At 40.0% G+C, this 26,924-nt stretch overlaps 1 protein-coding gene across 1 annotated transcript; it reads right to left on the minus strand.

Moving 5' to 3' along the window:
- Positions 1-5,608: 5,608 nt before the first annotated feature.
- On the minus strand, positions 5,609-19,461 carry LOC110950415 (transcriptional repressor scratch 1-like). The gene is made up of 2 exons (XM_022192982.2): positions 18,418-19,461; positions 5,609-11,176 (listed from the first exon to the last, which is right to left on the minus strand). The coding sequence occupies exons 1-2, from the start codon at positions 18,530-18,532 to the stop codon at positions 10,449-10,451; spliced, it is 843 nt and encodes a 280-aa protein (XP_022048674.1). The 5' UTR covers positions 18,533-19,461; the 3' UTR covers positions 5,609-10,448.
- Positions 19,462-26,924: the final 7,463 nt, after the last annotated feature.

The raw sequence follows: 26,924 nt of genomic DNA on the forward strand, positions 1-26,924 counted from the left end.
GTCTTGAGGTCATCACCTGGATGTTTTCTGGGTAATTTGTCCAAAACTTCTAAGCTGTGCGGGCTCTTTGAGACAAGATCCACTAATTTTATCATCCTGACAGTGAGCCAAAGAACCCCAGTTTGCAAATTCTACTTCAAATAACCGTAAAAGTGATTTAAAAATCACACCTGGTTGTATTTTCCTTTTAAAGTTTTCTTATTTTAGCACCTTGTGTGCTCTTCTGCAGCCTCAAGGTCATCATTTGGATCTTTTCTGGGCAATTTGTCAGAAAAATGAAAGCTGTGCAGGTTCTTCGAAACCGGTTCAGTGAATTAAATCACCCTGACAATCAGTTCACAGGCACCAGCTGGCAAATTCTACTTGCAATCATCTTAAAAGAGATTTAAAATCAAGTTAAAATCAAGTCACTTTCTATTACTGGGCATAGATTAGAAATGTCAACATGTATGCAATTTCCATTGGTGTAAAATGTTCTGATTTTAGCACCATGTGAGCTAAAAATCAACATTTATCATCAGGATCTTTTCTGGGCAAATTGCCTGAAAAATTAAGGCTGTGCAGGTTCTTAGAAACAAGATCAGTAAATTAAATCACACTGACAATCAGTTGAGGGACTTCAGCTGCAAAATCTGACGTTAAGATCACCCTATCACACTTTCTGTTGTTAGGCACAGAGAATAAACATTATGTATTAATTTATACTTTTGCTTGTGAAGTTGTCTGATTTGAGCACCTTGTAAGTTTAAAAAATAACACCTTAAAAGAGATTTAAAATCGCATTTTCCTGTAAAGTTTTCTGTGTATAGCACCTTGTGTGAGCTCTTTTGCAGCCTCAAGGTCATCATCTGGATCTTTTCTGGGCAATTTGTCAAAAAAAAAAAAAAAAGGCTGTGCAGCAAATTAAATCACCCTGACATCAGTTTAATGGACCTGAGCTGCCAAATTCTACTTAAGAGCACCTTAAACAGGTTTAAAGCCAGACTAGATTGCATTTTCTACTAAGAGGTGTAGAGGATAAATGTTATTGTGTGTTAAATTTACAGTTTCTGTACAATTTACTAATATTATAGTACTTAATGAGCTTTTCTGCAACCTCGAAGTCATCATTTGGATAATTTTTTGACAATTTGTCAGAAAAAAAATGCTGAATTCTACCTTGAAAAGAGGTTTGAAAAATATTTCTGTTTCTGAATATGAGGAAATTAAGTTATTATGTATTTAATTTACACTTTTCTCTAGAATTTACTTTTACCTTGTGAGCTTTTCTGCAGTCTGGAGGTCATCATTTGGATCATGTTTTGGCAGTTTGTCCTAAAAAAGACGGTATGTTGGCACAAGAGCAGCAAATTAAATTGCCCTGAGCCGCCAAATTCTACAGTCACATTTAGTTGCATTTTCCTTGTAAAGTTTTTTTTATAGTAGCATCTTGGGGTCTCATCTGTTGCATCAAGGTCATCATGTAGATCTTTTCTGGGCAATTTGTCAGAAAAAAATGGCAAAATTCTACTTGAAAGAGGTTTAAAATTACACTTTCTTTTAATGGGTACAGAGAATGAATGTTATTATGCCTTGAATTCACACTTTTTCTTTAGAATTTTCTTTTATTGTAGAACCTGGTTAGCTTTTCTGCAGTCTGGAGATCATCGTTTAGATCATTTGTTGGCAGTTTGTTCCAAAAAATAATACTTGACACAAGATCAGCAAATTGAATTGCCTTTAGCTGCCAAATTCTAGTTAAAATCATCTTAAAGTCACATTTACTTGCATTTTTCTTTTGAAGTTTCCTTCTTGTAGCACTTGTTTGCATCACAAAATTGCTATACTACATATCAACAGGATGATAGCTACATAACACGCTACTACTGCAGTGCTTTTAGTAAAGATAAGAGGATAACAGAAGCAACGTAAAAAGGACGAGTGTGGAGAGATGGAGGTTTCAGTTTGGTTATCAAAGTTAATCAACATGAAAGTCAGCAGGAGGTTAAATAAAGAGGTTAATGTCACAGTTGGGGACATTTAACCTGAACCAGTGAGCTGTTCTCACCAATCAGACGCGATCTGAAACTAACCTTTGCTATTTTGATTTTTATTTTGCACCCTCAGCACTTCTTCACCGTCTCTCTCTCTCTCTCTCTCTCTCTCACACACACACACACACACACACACACACACACACACACACACACACACACACACACACACACACACACACACACACACACACACACACACACACACACACACACACACACACACACACACACACGGTGTTAATTTGACTTGCCAGGGAGGAAATAGTGTGATTCGCTTGAGTAGGTCCCTGGACATGAATCTAAAGACAGTGGGGAGCGTGCAGAGCAATCAAGTGATAAAGCTTATTATCTGAGAGGAGCTATATTCTAAGACTTATTATCTACCAGGAGTTAAATGACTTTCAGGTCCTCAAAGGCCTGATGGCCTGGTTTGACTCGGCAGGAGAGAAAGAGAAGAGGTGGTTGGAGGGAAACCAGACGTGGAGGGAGGAAGGAGGTGAAGCGACGAGAGACGAAGCAGAAGGATGAGGAGAAGCTGGACCGAGTGAGGAGAAGGTGATTCATCGACGTGGGCAGACGCTTTTCTGTCTTTCTGCAGCGAAACCAATATTCTGTTTAGACTCTGCAAATATACTGTACTTCATAAAGCTGCGGGCTACTGCATTGTGTCTCTGTTAAAGCAGCTCAGGTGCTTTACTACTATAGATACTGTAGATGGTTTATTGCCTTGGATACCACAGGTGTTGGCATAGCAACAATAGATTTGGACTGACTGTGCTGACTGGAGCGAACAGCGAGGTTGGACTCTGACTCCGCTGAAGGATGAGACACAGAGACATCCAGCAGGAATTTACTCAGCTTTAATGCAAATTTTATTTACTTAACATGAATTTAACCTGAAATATCTAGTTTTCATTTTAAGATAATTTTAGACTTTATAAAGATTATCTGCCAGATTTGAGGGCTTTTGAGTTTATTTAATGTACAGTTGGGATTTTAGCCAACTTATTAAATCTAAAGATTTAAAGAAGCAAAACTAGCATGCAAGCAGAACTCCCAGCATGATTTATTTAAGAGTTGAAGCACTCCTCAGACTCTCTTCCTGTAGGTTGAAGACACCAATCACAATAGAAAAAAAACTTAGAATGCATCACTGAAAATATATTAAGCCTTCTTGCATCATTAGATAGTAGTTAAAACAGGTTTGTACCGAATTTAATCTGATTTTTAAATAACTAGATACAGTTTCACATGTTGTCTGAGGTATAAACGGATTTAAAATGTGCCGCTAATATTTTTTTATGTGAAGTAAAGAACTGAGAAAGCTTTAAAATCTTTACCAATTATCAAAGAGATAAGTTAAGCTGAGCTTGTTCGGCTAACTCTGGCATTTGTTTGATTTTAGACTTCATGAAATGGCACTAAAATATTATGTAAAATGCTTTTCTTATTCAGCTTAAATTCAATAAATTCATATTTTTAAGACAACAGGGGAACTTGTCTTTCTAAGCTAAACAAACCTAAAGTAATACTTCCTGTTTGATGTAATGTAACAAACACAATACATGATAAAATACCCTAATTACTAAATAGAAAAAAATCTGCATCAAAAGTTGATCTAATGACAGTGAAACAATACACAATAAAATGTGTGTGTTTTCACTTAAGTCCTCGACCCCTAAAGATGCAAAAGTTGTATTTCTGCTCTCCACCAGTTTCTAATTTCATATTTCTAAAACAAAAATTGTGGAATTTTGTGTTGAATTTCCTTTCAATTCCTGTCAGAAAAGTTTAAATTAATCATGCGCTGCTTACATAAAAAAATACAATTTGCATTTTTTTCTACAGGTTACGTGCAACAGTGAACGGAACATAGTGTGTTGTTGCTTCAATGCTCCTCTGTATTGATTCTCCATGTTTTAAAGCTCTGCTAATGGGATGAAATCTAATTTTCCAAAAGATGTTTCCTCATTTGGTGGTTTAAAGATGCTGTCTCCTACAGGTGTTTAGTTAAATAGGGGCATCCTTGAAAAGCCCACTCCCAAATGTTTCCTCACAGCTCAAACTCAGAACAACTTTATGTTTACTTGCAGTCATTCTTCTCCCTAAGGGGACATGTTGATTTAAAGCATGGCAGTAAAATCCCCCCCACCGCCTGACAGATGCTGAACCAGAACTCCTCACTGTGGGAGTCAAGGGTTCAGGTTTTTCCTTTAATTTGTCACCCGTCTGTAAGTCAATGTGAGAGCATCCTGACTTTGCACAGCGCACAAAAACACCAGATACAAGCAAGAAGTTTAGAGAGCTGCGAAACTTTTATAGCATTTAAAATGGAATTAATAGTTGAAAGGTGTGAATTTGAAATGGATGCTATCTTTTAAAAATCATCAACATTGCGCCATTTTCCTGAGCCTAAAACTGTAAAAACAGAAAAAAAATGGCAGATTTTCAACGTTCTTTTGTTCCTTTAATTTACTGTGTCCAATGTGCATTCCTGTTGCAAAAATGAACCAACTCTAAGCTAAAAAATCAGGATATTTCATCCATAATCACTTCATTCTATGCGCCTTGTGTTTTGAAAATGTCAAAAATACAGTTTCAACTAATCGGATCCTATAAAAAACTAAAAAGTTCTGGATTTCTCAGCACAATCAAGAAAACATGACTGATTAAGCTGCAACAAACTGTCATTTAGCAACAGTTTATAGATCTTCGGCTGAACTGCAGGCTGAGTTTCCATAGAGGAGAGAGCAGATAATGGAAACAAACTGAAAATGAAAAAAGCCATGTTTTTTTCCTCCAGTATCAGTAACACCTGTGGGCACTTGGAAAAATGTCACACATGTTGATCCAAGTTTGTAAGATAAATAATTGAAGAAATTCAAGTTTTGCCTTCTCTTTTCTCATGATTTGTAGCATTACATTTGTTTCATTCAGCACAGAAAATATTTCTGAGCTCTAGCAAAGGTTGTTCTGTTTCTGTAGAGGTGCAGGACTTTAAATTTCAGTGAAAAATGAGCCCACAGTGAGGAAAAATTTTGTATTGAGGTCTCTGCTCTGTGGTCACATACTTCTAAACACCAATCAGAATATTTCACCTAAACTTAAACTTGCATTTTTCCTTAATTAAGGTCAAAAAGAAACACTTATTTGAAACAAAGCTTTCGGTGACTTTAACCTACATAACCGCTGTTTAATATGGATTCATCAGCCTGCAGTATTTCGCCATCCAGGCAGCTTAAAGAATATTAACGAGCTCACTGTGCACTAATGTTGGCCCAGTCCCTCTTCAAACATACAATATTGACACAGCTAATGCAAAGGGTGGCCTGTTTAGTCCACAGTAAGTGTTATTCTATGCAAATGAATGAGCACTTGTTTGACTTAAAAGGTAAACTCACTGTATTAGCATGAATTTCCTTAAAAGCTACTTAAACAGAGGAGAAATTATAGGGTCAGAATGACAGGAGAAAAAAAGCACCACCAAGCCGCATATTTTCTATATTGTGTGTTTTCATTATGATTGAAAAAAAAAATCTTAAAACAAGACAAAACTGCAATGAATCATCTCGGTTGGTTAAGATTATTCTTTATTATGAAGTGCCACAAAATGCTTTGTGTTCATTGTGCTTACATTGTCTGAATACTGGCTCAAAAAAAACCCAGGAGATCCTCACTCTGCAGCAGAGATCCAAACCTCCTGAGGTAAGGTGTGTCAGATATCGCTATACAGCAGTAAAAACGTCTCAATCCAAAGGATTCTTTACAAACCCTCTTGCAATAAATGATTATTTAGGTTATCATCATTCTTTAACTTGGAAATACAAAAAAGAAGAGAGGTCAAGCTAGTACAAGGTTTTTTAATTCTTCTCTACCTGAATTCTAGTTAGTTTCATTGTGCTACTTTCTTTAAGGTGGAGATGACTAGAATGGAAGTGCTTAAAGAGACCAGACCTGGAGCTCGCACCAAGAGACAGACTCAGACAAACAGACGCACAGCGGATCATTTCCAGCCTTAAAACCACCAAACAGACCAGAAACAGCTTCAGTCAAATACGCTTAAGACATTTAAACTGCAGTGCAAAGATGTGACCAGAGTTTTAGTCCACAATCCTTAGTACAATTCGCGATAAGTAAACAGCGATTAGAGAAAACGCTTTGTTCAATAACAGTAGAATTGCTTGCTTTTCTTTCCGGATTATTTTATATATTTCTACAAGGAATCAATGTCTCAGAGATGCATTAAGAAATCTTCATCGATTTTGTTGTATTTTGGCCAAAGGGTTAAAAACGCAAACCCAAAAACGAAACCTCTGTGAGTAATCATCTGATACAGTTCAAGTAACTGCAGCTCAACTCCAGTTCAGACATCAAGGACAAAGATAAGACCTTCAATCTGCTGACTCACACACTGCCACAACACACACACACAAAATTGCTTCCTTCTTATTGACTTTTAAGCTACAATTTCCTCAAAAAAAAAAGCTCCTTTATAAAAGATTCTATCAGCTCATTGTGCAGAAAAATTGTCAAACTTTTCGGATTCCCTCAGATGTGACCGCCTTTGATGCTGCACAGCTCCTATCTCTTGGATGTAAATTGCGTCAGGTAATGGGTCCACACCACCGTGCCGTCCTTTTGTCCCTATAACCCTAAATGGTGTTAAATATCAGTCAACTCCATCTCTAATTGAGTAATCTCATGCCTGAGGAAGCACTGCAATTATCAAAACTTCCTGCACATCTGAATATTAAACCCATTCCCCTTTTAAAAGATTTTTTCAGGCCCAAAACAGTTTGTCGGCAGGCACTGTGTGCTTGCATGTGCGGGCATGCAACCCATGCACGTGCGCACATACTGCGTGTTTATATACAAGATTACAATGTGGAGATACTGTATCAGATGGCAGATGAACATAAACAATCGCTTCTTTGCGTGTGGACCAGTGTGTCCTCAGTCTGTCTCCTGGGAAGCTCCATGAATCTGTAGAAAAGGTTTCTGAGCTGCAGAGAACTGGGTTCAGCAACACTGGTATTGACCACCTAGATTAACGGTTAAATCATCTACGGGGTCAGGGTTGATTCGAGTTCGCCTGTCTGAAGGTAAATCTCTCGTAGAGTAAAGCCTGTGGTCGGCCCAGTGGGGGTGAGGCGGGCCTACTGGAGAATAATCAGCACGGGACTGGAACAGTTAAGCTGCAGTCGGACTATCCAGCTGAAGTGCATGCTGTTTCTGTGTGGTTTAAGAATGCACGCTTTATGGTTTTGAAGTGCACTGGAAGGGGAGCTGAATAATGGATTGCTGTTAAAGTTGACCTGAGTCCAACTTCAACAATGCGCCAAACTTTGCCTTGATTTTCTATTGAAAGAAGACTGAGGGTTGCTGAACATCACATTGTGTGTCGGTGCACATTATTGCAAAAATTGTCCAATCTGGTTGCAGTTTAACTTTTTTTCCATTGGGACAAAGATAGGGTAACTCTCTTATTAGGCGGCTTTGTACTACAGTAACTTTTAGCAGGTGTGAGGTCGGACAAACATTTGCAAGAAAATCCCCGTAATCCGCATTTTCAGGCTTTATGTTTTTGTTTTAGTGTGGGATCCAACCAACATAGTAGTGGTTACTGGAGGAAATAGAGCAATGGATGTTTGCTAATTTTGTCCGTGTTGATGTTGGCGATTAGAAAACTCAACATCAAGAGGGCAGAAAAATGGTCCATGTTGTTTTAACCAATCAGCATCAAGACCCACACAGCAGTTTCTTAGGGTCTCTCAGAACTATCCAATCTAGACCCTAGAAACTGCCCTTGAATAGGGTTCTACAGGAGTTTTACTTGTGGTAGGATCATGAAAGTTGGAGGCACCAGAGCTTGTAGAAATATCCAGGCTGTTTTCCCATTGCCATGAAGCTTCATCTTCAACATGACCTCTGAATGCACCAAAACAACGACAGATAGTCGTTACTGGATGTAACTCCAGTTCTATGTTGGAAATAGAATAATGATGGTTTCGTTTTGTTAGACTATATGGCAGATTTTACATTGTTGTTGCTGATGTTGGAGTGGAAAAGACTGCTACTGGAGGAGGGCATCCAGAGGGCAAAAACATGGCGTATGTTTTGTTTTAACCAATTAGTGTCAAAACTGCACAACAGTTTCTTGACCGCAGGAATTGCCCTTGAAGAGGTTCTACGGGGGGTTTTCTTGTTGTGAGGTCATGCAAATTGGTGGGACCAACATTTGCAGAATTACCCCCTTATTAGGCTTTCTGCCTCCACTGTCGTGTAAGAACCAACAGTTTTAACGGCAGCATTAACTCTGAATGCACCAAAACAACTACAAATGGTAGCTACTGGATGAACTCCAGTTCTATGAGCATGTAGGAAACAGTAAAAGAGGATTTGTTTTGTTAGACCATTTTAAGTGCCAGAAAAAATGGTGCATATTTTTCTATCCGAGTTTAAACAATTGGATGTCAAGGTCTACATTGTAGCTTTTCGAATGGTAAGAATTATCGACCCTGAAGTGGGAACTTTTTCTCCCGGTTCTTTCAGTCAGATCACACTGTTTATACCGGCACCGCTTTCAAGCTTTCTGTTTCTGTTGTAGTGTAGGATCTGAACACTTTGACTTCTACGTTGACTCCAAATACACCAAGATGAATAATAATTACTGAACTCCAGTTCCTTGGGCACGTAGGAACATTGGAGGTTTGTTCTGTTGGTCTGTTTGGCTAATTTTACGTTGTTGAGTAAAAATGTCAATTTGGACATTGAGAGACGAGAAAAAAAATGGCGCATATGGTTGCTGTCCTTTCTGACGTCAACAAATTAGCATCAGGGCTGTTTCAGGGATACTTAAAAGTACCGACCTTGCAGTAGATATGTTTTCGCCAATCAAAATGGCCCAGAAAATTGTTTCTACAGGGCCAGTTCAAAGGTCAAAATTGGCCTAAAACAACTCGCAAGTTCCTGCAGTGTTAAACCGTCTGTCATCACATTACTTGTCTGCATGACTCAAGGTACCTTTCAGTATCTCACAGCCTTCAGTAAACCCCAGAGTCTGAATGAATTACCTAATGATCCAGTCTGAGGCCTCTCCTGGTTGTTGTCAGCAGCTTTTTTAGCGCAGCTCCATCAGCCTCGTACAGTGTTTATCCTCCAATAGGCCTCACACCCAGCAGGCAGCTGATCCCAGCCTCTCTAGCCTACATCCTACTTTAGTTCTACTCACTAAGAGGCAGGCAGTGCATAACAAGAGAGGAAAGACAGGACTTTTCTTTTCGTTACTCTAACACTACATTGGCATGTTCCCTGATGTCTGTAATATTAGTATTCTTCTGTTTATGACTATAGGTGAAGTAAAACATACCTGATTTTTAAACTGCTATACAGTAGTAGGTAATACTTCATAACTTCATCATAAAATACCATGCATTAGGTGATTATTGCTTTTTAAAGAGTCCTATGGAGGCTCCAAGAGAAAAATATTGCCCTCGGGTTCTATCTATAGGATTTTGGCAAAAAATCATAAGCTTTTTATGATGTTGGCATAGGTTTTCGTTATTTTTTTTTTGCATGCAATAATAAGAAAAAAAAAGTAAACAACATAATAGGAAAAAGTAGTACTCAAAAAAGTGACATATGCTTTGGCCTGTAGTGGTAAAAAGAGGTTGGCAAATATCCTACATACATATACAGAAATTAAAGTGCAACAAATAAACCGTATCACTTCGTCGTTATCAAACCAAGTATAAACATACATTAAATTAAAAAGAAAGGGAAAAAATGCTGAAATAAATAAGTACATAAATAAATAAGTACATAAATAAATAAATAAATAGTATTTTTACCTCAGTAGTGGAGAGAATATGGTCACTTGGTGCAGCAGAGCATTATTATTATCATTATTATTACTATAATTATTACTATTATTCCCCCGAAAGAAACAAAATCAGAATGAAAAAAACTCTTTCACTGCGCTTCAGTGCAGGGAGGAAACTAGTAGCTAGAGGCTCGCTATTGTCTTTGTCATCATCCTCATCATCATCACTGTCCCGAGATATACGGAGTCAAACTGTGTCTAGATGCCAGGAGGAAGCCATGTTAGTGTCTCTGTCCTGAAGTGACAGAGGAAGAGGAGGTGAGGAGTGTTTTTTTTTTTTTTTTTCAGGAAGTGCATGCGTCGATTCAGTTAAATCCTTAAGTGGGCAAATCTCAAGGAGAAAAATTGTGCTATCTTCATCATAATCATCATCGGAGGGTGTAGACTCCAAGGGAGGAAAGGAGGGGAGGAAGGGGTGAGGAGGGAAAGCGAGGTCGTTTTCTGACCGAAAAAATATACCGTTTGTGTCTGCAGTTCAGTCTTTAAGGGTAATTCGCGTCTGCAGTTCTGCTTTCGTCTATGCAGCGGGGTCATGCATCTAGAGGGCCGAGGGGGGAGAAGGGGCCTTTGAAGCAGGCGGACTCATAGTGCTTGTTCAGGTAACTCTTGAGCGCGAAGGTCTTGTTGCAGCGTTTGCACTTGAAGTGTTTGAAGGCCGAGTGGGTCTGCATGTGAGCGCGCAGGTTCGAGCGGTCGGCGAAGGCCTTCCCGCAGTGGGCGCAACCGAACGGCTTCTCGCCCGTGTGGGAGCGCATGTGGCCCTGTAAGAGCCACGGCCGGCTGAACGCCTTCCCGCACACGTCACACTTGTGCTTGAGGTCGTGCGTGAGCAGGTGCATGGCCATGGCGGGCATGGACACGTACACCTTCCCGCAGGTCGGGCACTTCTTTGCCAGCTTGCTGTCCAGCGAGCGGTGTGTCTGTTTGTGCCGGCTCAGGTTGGAAGACGTGGCGTAGGTTTTGCCGCACTCGTTGCAGGTGTGCCTCTGGATGCTGCGCGGGCTGCTCAGGGCTTTCCTCCTCGAGCGGCCGTCGGTGATGAAGAAGGCGTCCACCGTGTACCCCTCGCTCACGGCGGCGTCTCCGTTGATGTAGCCGTCGGCGATCTCGGAGCCGGGGCTGTCGGGAGACTCCGAGTCCGGAGCCCCGTAGTCGCTGTGGATGCCATCGTAGAGGGGATCGGGAGACGGGACCTTGATGCCGCCGTCACTCTCACCATCGTACACCACCGGGCTGATGTAGTCACTGATGTAGCCAGCTGGAGCGAAGTAAAGAAAACAGTATTAGGTTATGGAAGTGGAGGTACTGAACTCTGCTGAAATATTTGTCACTGTTCCAGCTCGATTAAAAGAAGCTATCTTTGAAAAAAGGAAATGTTTTGTGTCTTTGTGACCATTTTGTCTACTTTCTGTTGTTTCATATTTGTTGCTTTACGTCTCTTTTTGTCCTTTTGTGCGTCATTTTTGTCATTTTGTCTCTACGTAATATGTTATGTCTTTTTTCTTTTGTGTTTTGTTTTGTCTCTTTAAAAGTTCTGTCCCCTTTCCCACAATTTCTGTCGCGTTTTTGTCTCTTGTTTTGTATCTCATTTGTGTTTTTGTGTCTCGTAAAAATGACACCATATTTCATTTTTTTGAAGCCTTTCGTGTTTGAGTTGAGTTTGACATTTTTTTGGTAGATCTTTGTCTGCGTCCTGTGATTTTTGCATCACCTTTAGTACTTTAGTTATTGTTGTATTTATTAAGCACATTTCTGAACACCAGAAACCCATTGGCGAGTTTAAAGGTAGTTGCTAGAGGTACAGACCTGTACTTTCCATTTGCCAATCAGATACGCGAGATCTGGTCACGTGACTCCCGGTAGACGCTGGAGGTACGGACCCGTAGCATCGGTACTACAGGTACGGACCCTAAACCTGACCCTAACACTAACCCTAACCTTAACCTTTGCTTACCTTTCAACAGTTTGCAGTGGTTAGCAGCTTCTTGACTCGCGAGACTCGCGTACGGGTCCGTATCTGTCTGGCAAATGGAAAGTGTGGGCTCCGGGTACGGGTCCGTATCTGTAGACACTACCGAGTTTAAAAGGCACTTTATCTTATTTTTTTTAATCCAAAAATGACACCATTTATTAGAGCCAGAAACTATAAAAACAGAAAAAAAAAAAAATCATATTTTCAGCAGTTTATGAACAAATCTTCTGTGGCTTGCAGATTGGTCGGGAAAATTAACCAAATCTAAGCTTTAAAATGTGAGATTTAATTAAAATCACTTTATTCTACTTGTATCATTTTGAGAAAATCCCCCCCTAAAAACAAAAATAGAAATTCTCCACTCTTTGGTGCAACTGAGGTGCAATTTTTGACTGCAAAATTTCAAAATTTTGCATCTGAACTGCAGGCAGTGTACACAAAGCAGAGAGGAGCCGAGTATGTAAACAAATTTAAGAGATTGAGAGTAAAATTAAACATATTTGTTCGATAAAATAAATACATCATTGCTTGAAAACTGTATACAGAGAGGAAGTTGCTGGAAGATGTATTCAGCATGGTGAAACACAATTCCAGATTCAATGTGTAGAGTTATGGGGGAAATGACGAGTTTTTAAAGGCTGTAAAAAGTATAAAAAGTAGAAGATGTGCTGTCTGTAAAGCCATATTTGTTTTTCTGGTATTGTAACACCTGTAGGCACATAACTAAGTACATGTTTTTCCCATTTTGGCAAAATATATAGTTAAAGAAATCCAACTTTAGTTTCTACCTTTTTATTATTTATGACTTCATAACCTGGTTATGCTGCACAGGAGACATTTCTGAATTCTGTCTACTTCTAGTCATGGTTGTTCTGTTTCCATAGAGGTGCAGGAATTTATACTGTAGTAAAAAAAAATGAGCCCACGGTGGGTACAAATGTGAAAGAAAACACCCAGAAAGTGTTGAGAAACGCATAAAACACCGTCAGACTGCTGTAGCGGCTCAACATGAGAAGTTTTCTGCCGCTTATCTTTCCTAACAGACGCAGTAATGACGGTGATTCAGAGCTCTGACCGACTGAACCGGTGCAATTAAACAAGCTCTTACTCCTGGATGCAAACAGCTCCATGCATAATGACCTGTGTGATATACAGGCGACCTGCGATGTCTCTGCCTCTGCATTTACATTTATATATAATACATGCATAGGGATAATTACTCAGCATGAATATTCCAAACAGCTGCTTCGTTCAACCAGCTTCTGACATGTTTGTTTCATGCGGAAACAACATTAAGTTTAAGTGCTGTGGATGGACACAAATGGTGACACGACAGTAGATGCCGTTGTGCTGAGATGGAGGAGCATAAAAGCAAACATGGCAGCAAAGTGGGTGAAGCATAAACCTCCAGTAAGATCTGGAAACCTACATGTAGGGCCAAGATGTGGAAACCACAAGATCGTGTCTGTTTTGATTACAAAAATCACTGTGCTTTCATTACAGTTTAGCTGCTTTTATGGCTTTTACATGACTTGCAGAAGTTTCATTTGACTAATCAGGAAGACACATGCAAAGATTTAAAGATATTCTGAGCATCAAACACTAAATTTTTTGCACTTTGGTGAACCTGTATGCACCATTAGTTTCATTTTCTGCATCAATTTATGGTCAAAATATTTATTTCTGTAAAAAAATGACGCAAAATTCAGGCGTCAGGTAAAAATTCAAAGTATAGTTAGCATATGTTTCTGAAGTAGACTGCATTTTTTTTAATCAAACATTTAGTTTCTTGTATTTCGGTGAATCTTTGTGCACCATAATTTTCACTTTTTCAACCATTTTATTAGCCTAGCCGCGCTAGACCCAGGTCTGAAGATGCAAGGGTCTAGGAACTCTCGACAGGGAGGGAGGCGGGCTAAAAGGTTGTCTTTCAAATCACTCTGCAGCAATTTGGTAGGTATACAACCAATCAGCGCAACGAATAGGCTGACGTAGTTCCTAGAGTGCCGGAAATCGGAGGATGTGGTAGTTCTGTGAAGCCTTTTTTATACAGTCAATGGGTGAAGCTCAAGTATATTACAGACATGTTAACAGAAAGATTATTCAGAGTCGGTGCTACTGGAGCTCAACCACTGTTGTCGTTTTTGTTGTCGACCCTGGCAGAGAATTCAATTTGTTGCCGTGGGTTGTCTTGCGCGGCTAGGCTAACATTTTATAGGAAAAGTGGTTGAAAAAATAACACAAAATTTGTACAAGTAAATATAATAGAACATATATGAATCTAATTATGTTTTCTGAAATGGATTTAATTTTGAGTATCAAACATTTCATTTCTTGCATTTTGCTGAATCTTCATGCACCAATTTGATCCTTGTGCATCAATCTATGGTAGAAATGTTTTCATTTGTGCAAAAAAAGAAAAAGCACACAATTCAGGTACCAGGTGACAATCCAAAATATTAGGGGCGATGCTGTAGTTGGTTTTTTTTTTCAATCGTTTCAGTGAAAAATGTTTGTATTCATGCAAAAACAAGCACAAGATTCAGGCACCAAGTGACAATTCCAAATATAATGGAACATATATGAATATAATTGTCTTCTGAAGTGAATTCAGTTGTTTCTAGATGTCAAAATTCCCATTTAGGCAGTGAAAAAAGACCCAGTCCTGAAGGAAATACACCAGTCTGAGGCATTGATGCAACTTTTAGTAACATTATAGTGTCAGAAGTCTTCTACTTTTTTATTTGGGGGGGTCACAAATATCTGTTTTCTAAATATTAAAGGAGACGTACCTTCTGCAGCCTCCCTGAAGTCTCCACTTATGCTACTATACTAAACTAACTTTAATAAGCCACTTGTCAGGTGTGAAAGCGTCTGACAGCTGCTGCCCTTCAGTATCCATCCTGCACGTTTCTCTGCATTAACCCTGCATCTGTGGATTTAACTCCCAGCCAGTAACACAGCAGCACTTTCAACACACATGTGAAATCTGAATTGTATAAGTCGGAGTGTCTGCCCAGTGATGGTGTATGTCAGGAAAAAAAGGCTGCATTTGTTATTCAGCACTCTGTTCCCCCCCTCAGCCCTCGAAGGTTGCAGTTAAGACACTTCTCCTGTAAAAGATAAATGCACACGGGCTGACCCTGAACCTGAGAAAGCTGATTTAGCGTGTGAAAATGAGCATCAGCACCATGGACAGATCCAGTGCACCGCAGGTCGATGGCACAGTGACAGCAGGCACAGCCTCGCTCGGTGCAGCGTGGAGGTTTTATTTTTTGACAGATTAGAGGCTTGATGACTTGCAGGACAAGCTTTTTGGGCAAAACATAGTCACTGAGACTTTCCTCAATGGTTTGATAAGCTGTGTGGCCTAAAACATATCAGAGAAAAGCAATCGGTGTCTCCCAAAGCCCAAGACAACATCCTCAGATGCCCACAAAAGAGAGTTATTCAGTTTACTGCCATAGAAGAGCGAAGGAAACAGCAAACACAAACTTGTTTTCTTTTTTAAAAAAAAAATTACTCAAGCTAATTAATTGATCGGCAAATTAGTCTGCGATTAATCTGTCTGGTATTTTCTGGATGAATCAATTAGCTGAGTCCAAGATGACACAGTGTTCTGTCCACAAGCCAATAACACTTAGTTTACTGTCACAGAGGAGAAAATTAAACAGAAGATATTCACATTTCAGAAGCTGCAAAAAGAGAGTTTAGACTTTTCTTCTTTAAAAATTACTGAAAATAGTTTCATTTAGTAACTGTCAGACAACTACAATAGGTGAGCGACACAAACTGTTTGGAAAATGCTGCAATTACATCATGGTACATGTGTATTTGAAAAATAAAATGTAATTTATTTGAGTTTTATGTGCATGTGAAGACGTTTCTGCAGAAATTGCTCAGTACAGGATTGTATAGTATTGAGCAAATGTATCATTGGCTTTTAGATTTGGTTCACAGTCAGCCGAAACACAAGTTGTTGTTTTAAATTTGATGTATCTACAAGTGTGTTGGTTTCCACTTTGTGTTGGTTTGCACTTGTTGTGCACCAAACAGTGTTACTGACTTACTGTATTGGTTTGTTGATGCGAATGCACAAAATGGACAGGTTAAAGTCACACTGAATTATCGCTGAACACAAACACAAGCTGTGACGCTGCATATTTTATCTAGACAGCCTTTTTGATCATATTTGTATTTAATATTTCAGTATTTTAGGTCCATTTTTAGAAGTACAGTTTAATAATTGACATTGCAAGTAGTTTTTCTTGTTTTTAAGCATTTTATATATATCAATTTTGCAGGTTTTGCGCTTTTTTCTGTCTTGCTTTTTGCACACTATAATAGTTGCCTGCCTTGTAACATGCACAGCACTGCAGCTCAGGTTGTTTTAAAACACCCTGCATCAATAAGCTTGATTAATTTGAATTTAAGAAGCTACGTCTGCATTGAATCAGCTGAAACTATCCATAGATATACAGTTAATAAAAAGCACTAAATGGAATAAAGTAGTTGTAAGGTGCACAAGTGGCAATTTTAGAAGTAGGTTTAGGATAAAAACTTGTGATTAATTGGACATGACATCATTTTTGCCATTAATTCCATCTGTGAACTGTGATTCCTTCCATGGAAGGAATCATTATATGCCACCTAACATGCTTTTGGATGCGCATCCTTGAGGGAGAAATGCCTTTCAATTATTTCCTCCTTGTTAAATTTCTCGTTAAAATGACTCCTCCAGCGTCTGTGAGGAATAAGACGCAACATGTGACACACGCACATCCATCGACATGCAACAGCTGCTTCACACGTCCCATCTGCGCCCACGGTCCCACCACGCAGGAGGCATCAGTTATCCCAAAAGCTGCTTCCTTCATGCAGAAAGTTGCTGTTGTTGTTGGGTCTGGAAGCCGCATTAAGCTGTTAACATCAAAAGCTGGAGACAAAAGGTGGCCGGGACATGGCTGCGATGCTGCTGCTGCTGCTGAGGCGGCAGATCGCGTGTCAAACCTAGCAGGGCTTGTTAACCTCGACATTATAAATACACCACTGACAGCTTCTCTTTTATTTGCATTACGTGCAGAGAATCACAGGCGGGATACACATGTTGGTGTGCAGCAAACCTGACAATGACACCTGGGTGGAAGCAGGAGGCTTTTCTTTTTTCTCTCCCCCTTTTAAAATGTGACGCACACAGTTACAGGTTGCGGGGAGAAATTCACAGCTTCAGAGGAGCCGACACTAAATAATGACTCATTCTGTCGTTTCAGGAGAGCTGCAAGGGGCCAGACTTGATCCCGCCTCGAGAGGCGACTAAAAATACTAAAAAATATTCAACAGTTCCACCATCACACACCAGAATAATCAACTCCTACAGAATCTATTACTTCTGCTCAACAGTTCATGAATAAGTGCTCTGATCTGGTGGCGATTTAAGGTTATGGGAGGCATTTTTTAGGGGAAAAATCTTGAGTTTAGGTGAGAAATCATTGTGCAGAAATCTGCAAACGCTGCAAAAATGAAAGAAGCACACCTGGACGAGCAGCAGCGTGGAGATGAGGCTGGTTTTGCATGAAATGAAGCAAAACTAAACTGTAACGCATCGTGGTTACATAAAAGAAGTTTATTTGTGCCGCACCTGCAGGCAATGGTTGGATGGATTTATCAGCAGCAGCATCCTGTGCAGCTTTTCCACAATCATCGGAGATTAAAGATTAGTCTGGACAACCTTCAGGACACAAAGGCATCTTCAAACATCTCAACACTGCAGGAGCAGCTCCAAAAGGGGGCAAAACCACCAAAACATGTGAAATTGGAAGTGCTTAAATCTTTTAACCTGCCTTAATCCTGCATAGGGAGAGTGCAAAGGACCAGAGGTGGAATCCAAACATGGTTTAGTTGATTCCATGAGTGACCTTCCTGCTCCAGCTCCTACAAAACCTGATTTAGTTTCAAGCTCCCAGTTAATCAAGTCCTAGATGATGTTCAGAGTGAGATTTAGTGATCATGTCTGCTACTCTGAACTCCTACAGTCCTCTAAAGTGCACATAGCTGTCACACTTTTTGCTATTTTTTCATGCACTGGTGAGTTTTTATTCCCTTACAGTAAGCTAGACTGACTCTGTGCTGCACCTCCATCATCACCCTACAGGTAGCCAACAAACCTGGAGCAACTTTCAGGTGGGAAAAAAACAACCAGAAAGCCTCATAAAATGTGGAGATGTGCAGGAATTTCTCACTAAATGCACACACTGAAGCAGCCGGGCTCATTATAAGCTCACACTGCCAGTCCATGTGAGATGTTATCTGTTAGGATTGTGCACCCATGTTCAGCCCCCTGGGGTCTGTTTTAGAGAACAGCCACAGGAAGGGAATCCCTCCAGGGCGCAGCAGGTGAATCCGCCTCTCACATCTTACATGTATGTGAGGCTGCCTGCTCGTCTTCATCCTCCTCCTACCTCTCTTTTAAATATCGATTTGTTTCTGAGACACCTGTTAGTTCTCGCTGCGGAGGCGGTCTGACCTACCTTTGTCATGCAGCCGCAGGCTCAGGTCTGTCCGGTGCCGGTAGGCGTTCTCCAAATCCGCCCCGGTGGAGAAATCATCCAGTTTCACCTTTTTCACCAGGAAAGACCTTGGCATGGTGGTGACACGCCGACACACGCACGCAACACGACGACACACACACACGCACACGCACGCACGCTCTCCACAAACACAGCGACACACACACACTCAGCCGATCGCCGACGGCCTGGCCAGCGTGCTGATCCGGCCGTGACACACCGCGCAGACGGACGGACGGACCGGAGAACCGGAGGAAGAGGGAGGATTGTCTTCAGGTTTTTGGATGAAGCTGGGATTTGATTCCTCTTCGCTTTTCTGCGTGTCCTCCGTCTGCCCGCTTCTTCTTCTTTTTCTTTTTTTTTTTAGTCCTTTTTGCGCACGGAAGAGGAGGGAAGAAATGCAACTTCAGCACCGGACAGCTCCCTCCGGGGGGTCGGAGCCTCGTGCTTCTGTGCGCTCTCGGTTCAGGAGCGCGCAAAAACGGGGGGCAGAAAAATTAAAACCCAAACAACAACAAGAACAAAAACCCCAAGAAAAGCGATGGAAGGCACCCCGCTGCGCGCTCGGGCCTCTTTAAAAGAAGAGGAGGAAGAGGAGGAGGAGGAAGGGAGGGATGCGAAGGATAAGAGCAGGAGAAAACTGAAAGCTTTTCCCAGCAAATCAAAAACAAGAAGAAGAAGAAGAAAAACGTCCCCGTGTTTTGCAGCGGAAATAGTCCTGATTAATTCCCGGTTAGTGGGTGAAGAATCCCTGCGCTCGGACGGATCAGCAGCAGCAGCAGCATCCCCTCGTCTCTCTCTCTCTCTCTTCTCTCTCTCTCTTCCCCTCGTCTCTCTCTTTCTGCGGCTTCAGCAGCGAGGTGTGCCCGTGAGTGTGCCGTCTCCCGATCAGCTGTTGGTATTTATACCTAGAGAGGAGGGAGGGAGAGAGAGAGGGAGGATGGAGGGATGGATAGGCGCACGGGTAGAGGGAGTGCTTAATTTAATCCATCCCACATCCCCGGGGAGCGGCGACTGGCCCGGATGATTTATTGAAGCTGTTATCACCCCCCCCCCCCCCCTTCTTCTTCTTTTTTTCCCTTTCTTCTTTCTTTTCTTTCTCTCTCCGTCTTTCATTCTCCCTCCTTTCTGCTCATTTTTTCCCTTTTTATTTGGGAGAACGTGTGTGTTTCTGTGTGTGCGCGCGCACAGACGCCATGTTTTGGGGAGATAAGAATGGAAATTATTGTTGTGTGTTTTTTTTCTTCCTTCCAAGCTCTCATCGATTTGATTCAGCTATCTCAGCGTGGAACATGAATTTTAAATATTGTCCCATTGTGAGATTTTTTTAGGACTCCACACACTTGCTGAGCATTTTTTCTGCCTTTACTTTTCTTTTTCTTTTTTTCTCTCGATGACATGGATTTTATGGGGGAATATTAACTAGCGTGCTGAGAGCCTGGTAATTATCATTAATGTGGCCCTGAAGGCAGATGGGTGCAGACCAAATGGAGTGTTTTACTGTGACTATATGAAGGTGGAGGAGGATCTGCTCCAGGGTCACACCGGGTTCAAGCACAAGTTTTTTACTGCAAGATGTCCACATTATGTAACAACAACAGAGATCATTGGAGAGATTAATGAATCATCTTTATTCACACTCTGTTTTATGTTTCCCTCAATGTGCCCAAGCAGACTTTTTATTAATATCACTTTATTGGAATATAAATAGATATATGGTTGTGTTGTTAAATTTGAATTAAACTGAATGTTTTGGCCTAAAAAGTGAACACTGACAGGTTCAGACGAGAAAACTGTGCACAAATTAGAGAACTTTACTAAGTTTGGATTCATCCAAGACTCAAGAGTACAACTGAGCTGACAGAGAAACTGTCACAATTCCCATTTCTATTTTTGCAGTAAGAAGAAGGTCAGATTTAGCCAATTTAAAAGCAGCCTAAAACCATTTCAACACCAGTCCTAAACCAGTCCTAAATCTGCCTGAAACCAGTTTAAGACCAGTCCAACACCAGTGTAAAACTAGTCCAACGCCAGTTCAATGCCAGTCTAAAACCCACCTAAAACCAGTCCAACACCAGTCAAAAAAAAGGTCTATTACCAATTCAAAACCAGCCTAAAACATGTTCAACACCATTTCAACACCATTCCAAATCAAGCCTAAAAGCAGTCCAACACCAGGCAATAAAGATCTACAAACAATTCAAAACCAGAACTAAACCAGCCTAAAACCAGTTCAACACCAGTCCTAAACCAACCTAAAACCAGTCTAAAACCAGTCAAAAATAAATCTGCAATCAATTTTAAACCAGGCTAAAACCAGTCCCAAACCACTCCAACACCTGCTGAAAACAATTAAAAACTGGTCCAAAACCAGCCAAAAACAAGACCAACACCTGAACTAAACCACCCAAAAACCACTTCAACACCAGCCGAAAATAAGTTTAAAAGCAATTTAAAACCAGTTCAAACATTAGTATAAACCTGTGCACAAACTAGTCCAACAAACACCAATCCAAAACCAGTCTAAAACCAGTCTAACTCCAGTCCTAAAACAGTCCAACACCAGTCCAAAATCAGCCAAAAAATGACCTAAAACCAGGCTTTAAACCAGTCTATCACTCTAACACTTCCTAAAGCCAGTCCAGAACTTGCTAAATCCAGCCAACGCCAGTGCAAAACTGGCCAAAAACCAGTCTAACACTAGTCCAACACTGCTGTTGTCCCTAAAACAGTTCAACACCAGCCTAAAACTAACTGCTCTGTGATCTCCTCAACAAGGCCTCGATCTAACAACAGAACAACATCATTATTTGCTCCAGTGTGCGACCTCTCAGTCCTCTCAAGGCCTGCAGACTCTCCTGACATGTCAAACATCTGTGAGATGCTCTGAATGTCTGACAGAGTAGTCAGACAGATAGAACTTCGTTCAATAAAACGCGCTGCCTTTATATTTCTGTTCAGCGTGGTGTCGCCGTGTTCTAATGAGGCAGATACCCTGTAGGACACTCTGACTCCACTTTGTGAGCTGCTGTAAAGTTCCTGAACATCTGTTAAAGGTCAGAGAAGCTCGGCAGAGGATTCAGATCCACAGAGAAATGTCTTAAAGATCACTGTTAGGGTTCTATCAGCTCTGGAGTGGAGTTTATCGGAGCTAATGGGGGCTGCAGCTGCTTGAACTCAGTCAGTTGTTGAGTTAAAGTTCAAAACCTGAACTCAGATAATGGCTCTGTGTGGAAAAAATGAGGAGCAGAGCAAATTAAATCATAACTAACTTCAAGAAATCTCAATGCAGATAAAGATTTATAGCAGGTTTTTCAGAATAAAAGCACATTTTTAAAAATGCTTTTTGTGAATGTTATTCAAATAAAAGGCTGTAATCTTTCTTTTTGCACTGTGTGACAAATCCTGAGGAAGATCATTCATAAATGAAATAGTTAAGATTTAGAATATTTATTGAATCACCATCAGTGTGAAATGCAACTTATTTTCCGTTTTTTTTTTTTTTTGCAATATTTTCAGAGTTTTTGTTGACGTCTTTTTTTAAAACTCTAGCCTCAAAGTAAATTAACTCATAATCTGTGTCAGTCAGACAGATGGTGGAAGAGAGAGGAGATGTGGGGTTTGTAATTTGGAGACGTTTGTTTTGTTTTAATTTAGAAAAGTGATGAAAACTGAACTAACTGAACCATTTAAGTTTGAGTAAATTGTGCAGAAACCAGTGAAGCTGCTTCAGTCTGATTGATGTTTCCGCTGCGTATTGATTTCATGACAGATGCAATATGTGAACGTGTTGGCTGTTTCTCATGATAAATCATGACGGAATGCATTCTGAGCATTGGTTGTGTATATATGTATGTATGTGAGTGTGCGTGTGAGCATGCACGTTGCTACCAGTCCATCTGTTGTCCTTAATCAGGGTAAGAGCAGATGAGTTCCGTCACCTGGAGACTGGCTCAGGGAGGTCCAATTAAACACACAACACACTACAACTGTCAGTCGACTGAAATAACCCACAACATTAACGGCATATTTCATCATCATTAGAGGCCGAGAGGACGCACAAACACGCAAACACACACAGCATACATAAAGACAGGTCTCAGTCCACACATAATAATCATAACTTCATTTCTGTTGCACAGTTCACACAGAAAATGTAACTCAGTGGGCTTTATGTTAAAAAAGAGAGCAAGTTGCACATTAAATATAAGACAACAAAATACAAGAGTCTATAATAAAAGTAATAAATAAAAGGTAAATTACATTCAACTACAGAAGAACTACATAAACACAAGGATAAAAATGTAGTTTGGTGCTTTTCAACACTGAATTTTTGTCAATTTAAATGTGCTTTTTGAGAAGAATTGAAGCAAAAAAGACTATTTCATGCCAAAGTGAAAGCACTTTTCTAAGAATAATGTCCAAAAATTAAAAATATAAAACATAAAATAAAGGACTGCTCAAGAATTCATTCATTTAAAAGCGTATGACCCAATTTAACACTGGTGCACACACAGAGAAGTTTTCACTTTGACATGAAAGAGTCTTTTTTAAATCAATTTTTGGCTAAAGAAAAGTCTAATTGAACTTCTCATTTTTTAATAACAACCTGCTCCATTATGTAAGTTAACAAAATCTATGTATTACGTTATGATATTTCATTAAAATCATTTCATTCTGGATGCCTCATTTCAAAAACAGACTGTCAAAAACCAGATTCTGTCAAAAACTAAAAATTCTACACTTCTTGACGCAACTCAAAAGCTTTGGTTTGCTCAGTTGTGACCATCAGTCACATAAAAAATATTCTGAGACTTTTTGGCCGACCTGCAGGTTGTGTTTGTGCAAAGCAGACAGCAACAAATATGGAAACGTATTAAAAATAAAACTAGCTTATGATCTCTTGTATGTAGAGCCACCATTTTTCTCAGCACTGGTAACACCTGTGAGCTCGCAAAAAATATTGTGTATGTTGATTCTAGTTTTTGAAAATTATAAAAATTTACATTTTCTTGCCTTTTTATGATTTAGTCATGGTTGTGCTGTTTCCACTGAGGTGCAGGACTTTATACTGGAGTGAAAAATGAGCCGACAGTGAGGAAAAATGTGACAAAAACCGGAAACCGCTTGTGATTCAGAAGGTTAAAGATGTGTTTTTGGAGGTGAGAGAACAGAGCATAACAGCAGTCAGGTGTGCTAGAAATAAAAGCATGAATATGTTTATTGATGTCCTCCTCAGGCAAGAAAAGACAAAATGTGAGCAACATTTCTGGGATGTTAAAATACATTTCTAGTCGTGTTTTTCACTGGGGTTCAAAGGATCGGTCACAGACACTTCAGAGCAACAGTTCACACGACATTTCACAACATATTCCTAACTGGAATATTGAATGTTTTTCATAACTGACATGTTCAAAATGAGCTAAACCACATTTATTCAGAGACCAAAGTGACAGTGAGTCACTCATTGTGTTTGTAGCAGACCGAGGATGTGAGAGTAATTTCTAAAGATAACGGCGGCGACATTTCACCGCAGCACATGTGAGTGTGAATTGCAGCCAAATTTGGAAATCTCTGGGTGCTTCTCTCGTCGGTGTCATCCTCACACTTCACCAGCAGCACCAAGTTTTATTTTTGGGAGAAACAGGAGACTTTGATGTTGACAGAAAGTCTTGTGAGTAAATCTGAAACAAAAAAAAAAAAAATGTGGTAAAATATTGCAACTAGTAAGAGGTGTTGTATCTTTAAAATGTTCTGACAAAGTACAAAGCAGTTATTATTCCACCAAGTGTGTGTAGATATTAACTTAACACGTAAGCATCTATATTATATATTATATTAAATCATTTAAGGAAATGTGGCCGTAGTTATTACCATTAAAATCTTACTAGAATTTGTGAATATGAATCTAAATGTGAATCCTGTGAAACATTGACAATTTAAAAAGAATTGTAGTGAGAGGTAGAGGCAGGGGATCTATAAGGGGCAAATGGATAGTGGTTTTAAAAGTACAATGGCTGAAGAATGAATAGAAATATGAATTTTCCACACATTTTATACCAGACAAATCAAACTGCACTGTAAAAAAATGCATTAAAAAAGCAAAGCAGCAAGCATGACAGAACAAAAGGTGCTTAAAAACACTTAAATAATGATGAGAAAGCAGCAAATATGTGTAAAATGATGTAAAAGATGTTTTTACTTGATTTAAATGCAGTACAACACTGAAGAGTGCAGTCTACACAAAAAATCTGTTTACGCTCAACAAAAGAATTCAGCTGTTTGCATCAGCCTTCTTGAGTTAAAGCTCGTGTCCGGAGTTTGAATCGCAGCGTCTCCCAAAACACTGGTGGTCCCACCCTCCCTCTGATTTCGCCCCTTTATTTGTGCACACAAGCAGTACATGAGAGGAGTGCCCGGAGTGCTGCAGCATCTTGCCTGTTTTGCTGTTTTCCACTCTTCTACATTTAGTACATTTAGTAAATAATAAAGGAATTACGTTAGAATTCTGTATTGAGTCTAACTTGTCCTAATACCAAAATAACATGAATCTGCTAGGATGAACGAGTAAAGTTTCAATATGTGATTACACTCGTGTATCCCTCTCGATGACGTCGTTTATCAAACTTAGTGCATTTATGCGTGTATATGTGTTACATTGTTTATTTATTTCTATCTAGAGTTCAGAATTGCATGACTCCTCTGACGAAGAGTATGTCCCAGACGCCCCAACATCTTCCTCCAGAGGTCGGGCATCTAAACGAAGCCGTCAGGCGGGCTATGGAGGCCGTGGTCGGGGAGCGACGCGAGCACCCCGAGCCAAAAAACGTCCTGCAGTCTCTTGGCCTGACAAGCCGTGGGATTGGTAACTTTTCTGGAAGTTGCTGATCCCTGATGCTCTCTCCTCCACAAGCAAAACAAATGTGCTTGCGGTTGCGTAGTGCGTAGCTCGCCCACCTCTGCATGGGCTTGCTTGCTGTGCGCGTAACCGTTGATTGACAGCATGACAAAGCTGAAGCTCGAACTTGATTGGTCAGCAGCAACCGGCGCTTTTTGGAATAACATGGGGGTCTATGAGAGGAAGGCGGAGCTCAGGAATAAATTTTCATATCGCGTCATACTAACATTATATTATAGTATCGAACTAGACTAACACATTTAAGCTTTGTTAAACAATGATACATAAATTGAAAACAAACGGAAACTCCGGACACGAGCTTTAAGTCAACTTCTAACAAAATTATGTTCAACCAATTAACTTTACTGATTTAGTAGAATTATCTTACATTAGCAATAAAAGCTACTTTTAATTGTCACTTATTTAACAAGTAAAGCACTCAGAGAGCGCCGTACTCCACCAAGGCTGCTCAGTCGTATCATTTCCGACAACCCAAATCTTACTATAGAATTACTATTACTAGAATGTGTCCATTTAATATAGATGAACCCACAAACAAAATGACCTTACACTGAGCAAAGGTGTGTGTTATACATGTGTACGTTATCTATACAGATACTGAATCACGTGACCTAAATATGTAGGTATCATTTCTGACGGATAAGTCCCAGTAAGTCCGCAGCAGTGGATTTGTAGTAAAATCACAATCATGTGATCATCAGCAGGCAGCTGATGTAGTGTTCACTTGTTGTCATAGTTACAGTGACGCCGTGCTGCTATCTCGCAATGATACAGAAATCTTTAACAAATCTGTGGATCCAGACTGTAAGCCACATCACTGCCAGAATCTAATCACTTGGCTCTTGTGTCATTTCTGACCTTCCCTGAAAATTTCGTCCAAATCCGATTGTCTGATTGAGGAATGTTGCGAACAGACAGATTGACAGACAGACAAACCAACACCGATGGTCACATAACTCTGTCGAAGCTCCGCCTCCTTGGCAGAGTAATTGTTGGTAGCATTTACAAGTTTTTAAGTAATTTATTCAAAGAAATTAGGTCGTTTCAACTAGTATTCTCATACTATTCAAAGGTAAATTTTACATATTGTGTATTTATTAGCATAATCTTGCAGTCAAACCTTGATTAAGTGGTGTGATTTATCGTGCCACAGGATGCAAGAGTTAATGGAAAGGTTCCTTCAAAGTGTTTGAAATGCAAAAACAGGATGGAAAAAGAATATTTTTTTAAACTAAAGATAGATTAAAAGACAAGGGTTTTGCATACTTTGTGTTTTTTTTCTGAAATTTCTTCCATTTTTTCCTTGTTGAAAAGCTTTTTTGCTGGCGATAGATTGTAAAATGTGATTTTAGCCTGTATATAAATACCACAGACATTTTTTAATCATCACTGGTGCATCGTTATACTAGTGTGTGTGAGTTGTGTAGCAGAAACGTGTGGTCTGCTGTGTATTTGTGTGTGTGTCAGGTCTGAGGTTAGCAGTGATAGATGTCCTTTTTGCTGTAATTGATGCGCTGCCACGTGGCCCGCCGACACCTGTGTTGTTCAC

Source organism: Acanthochromis polyacanthus, chromosome 12 (genome assembly GCF_021347895.1).
Source record: "Acanthochromis polyacanthus isolate Apoly-LR-REF ecotype Palm Island chromosome 12, KAUST_Apoly_ChrSc, whole genome shotgun sequence".
Classification (NCBI taxonomy): Eukaryota; Metazoa; Chordata; class Actinopteri; family Pomacentridae; genus Acanthochromis; species Acanthochromis polyacanthus.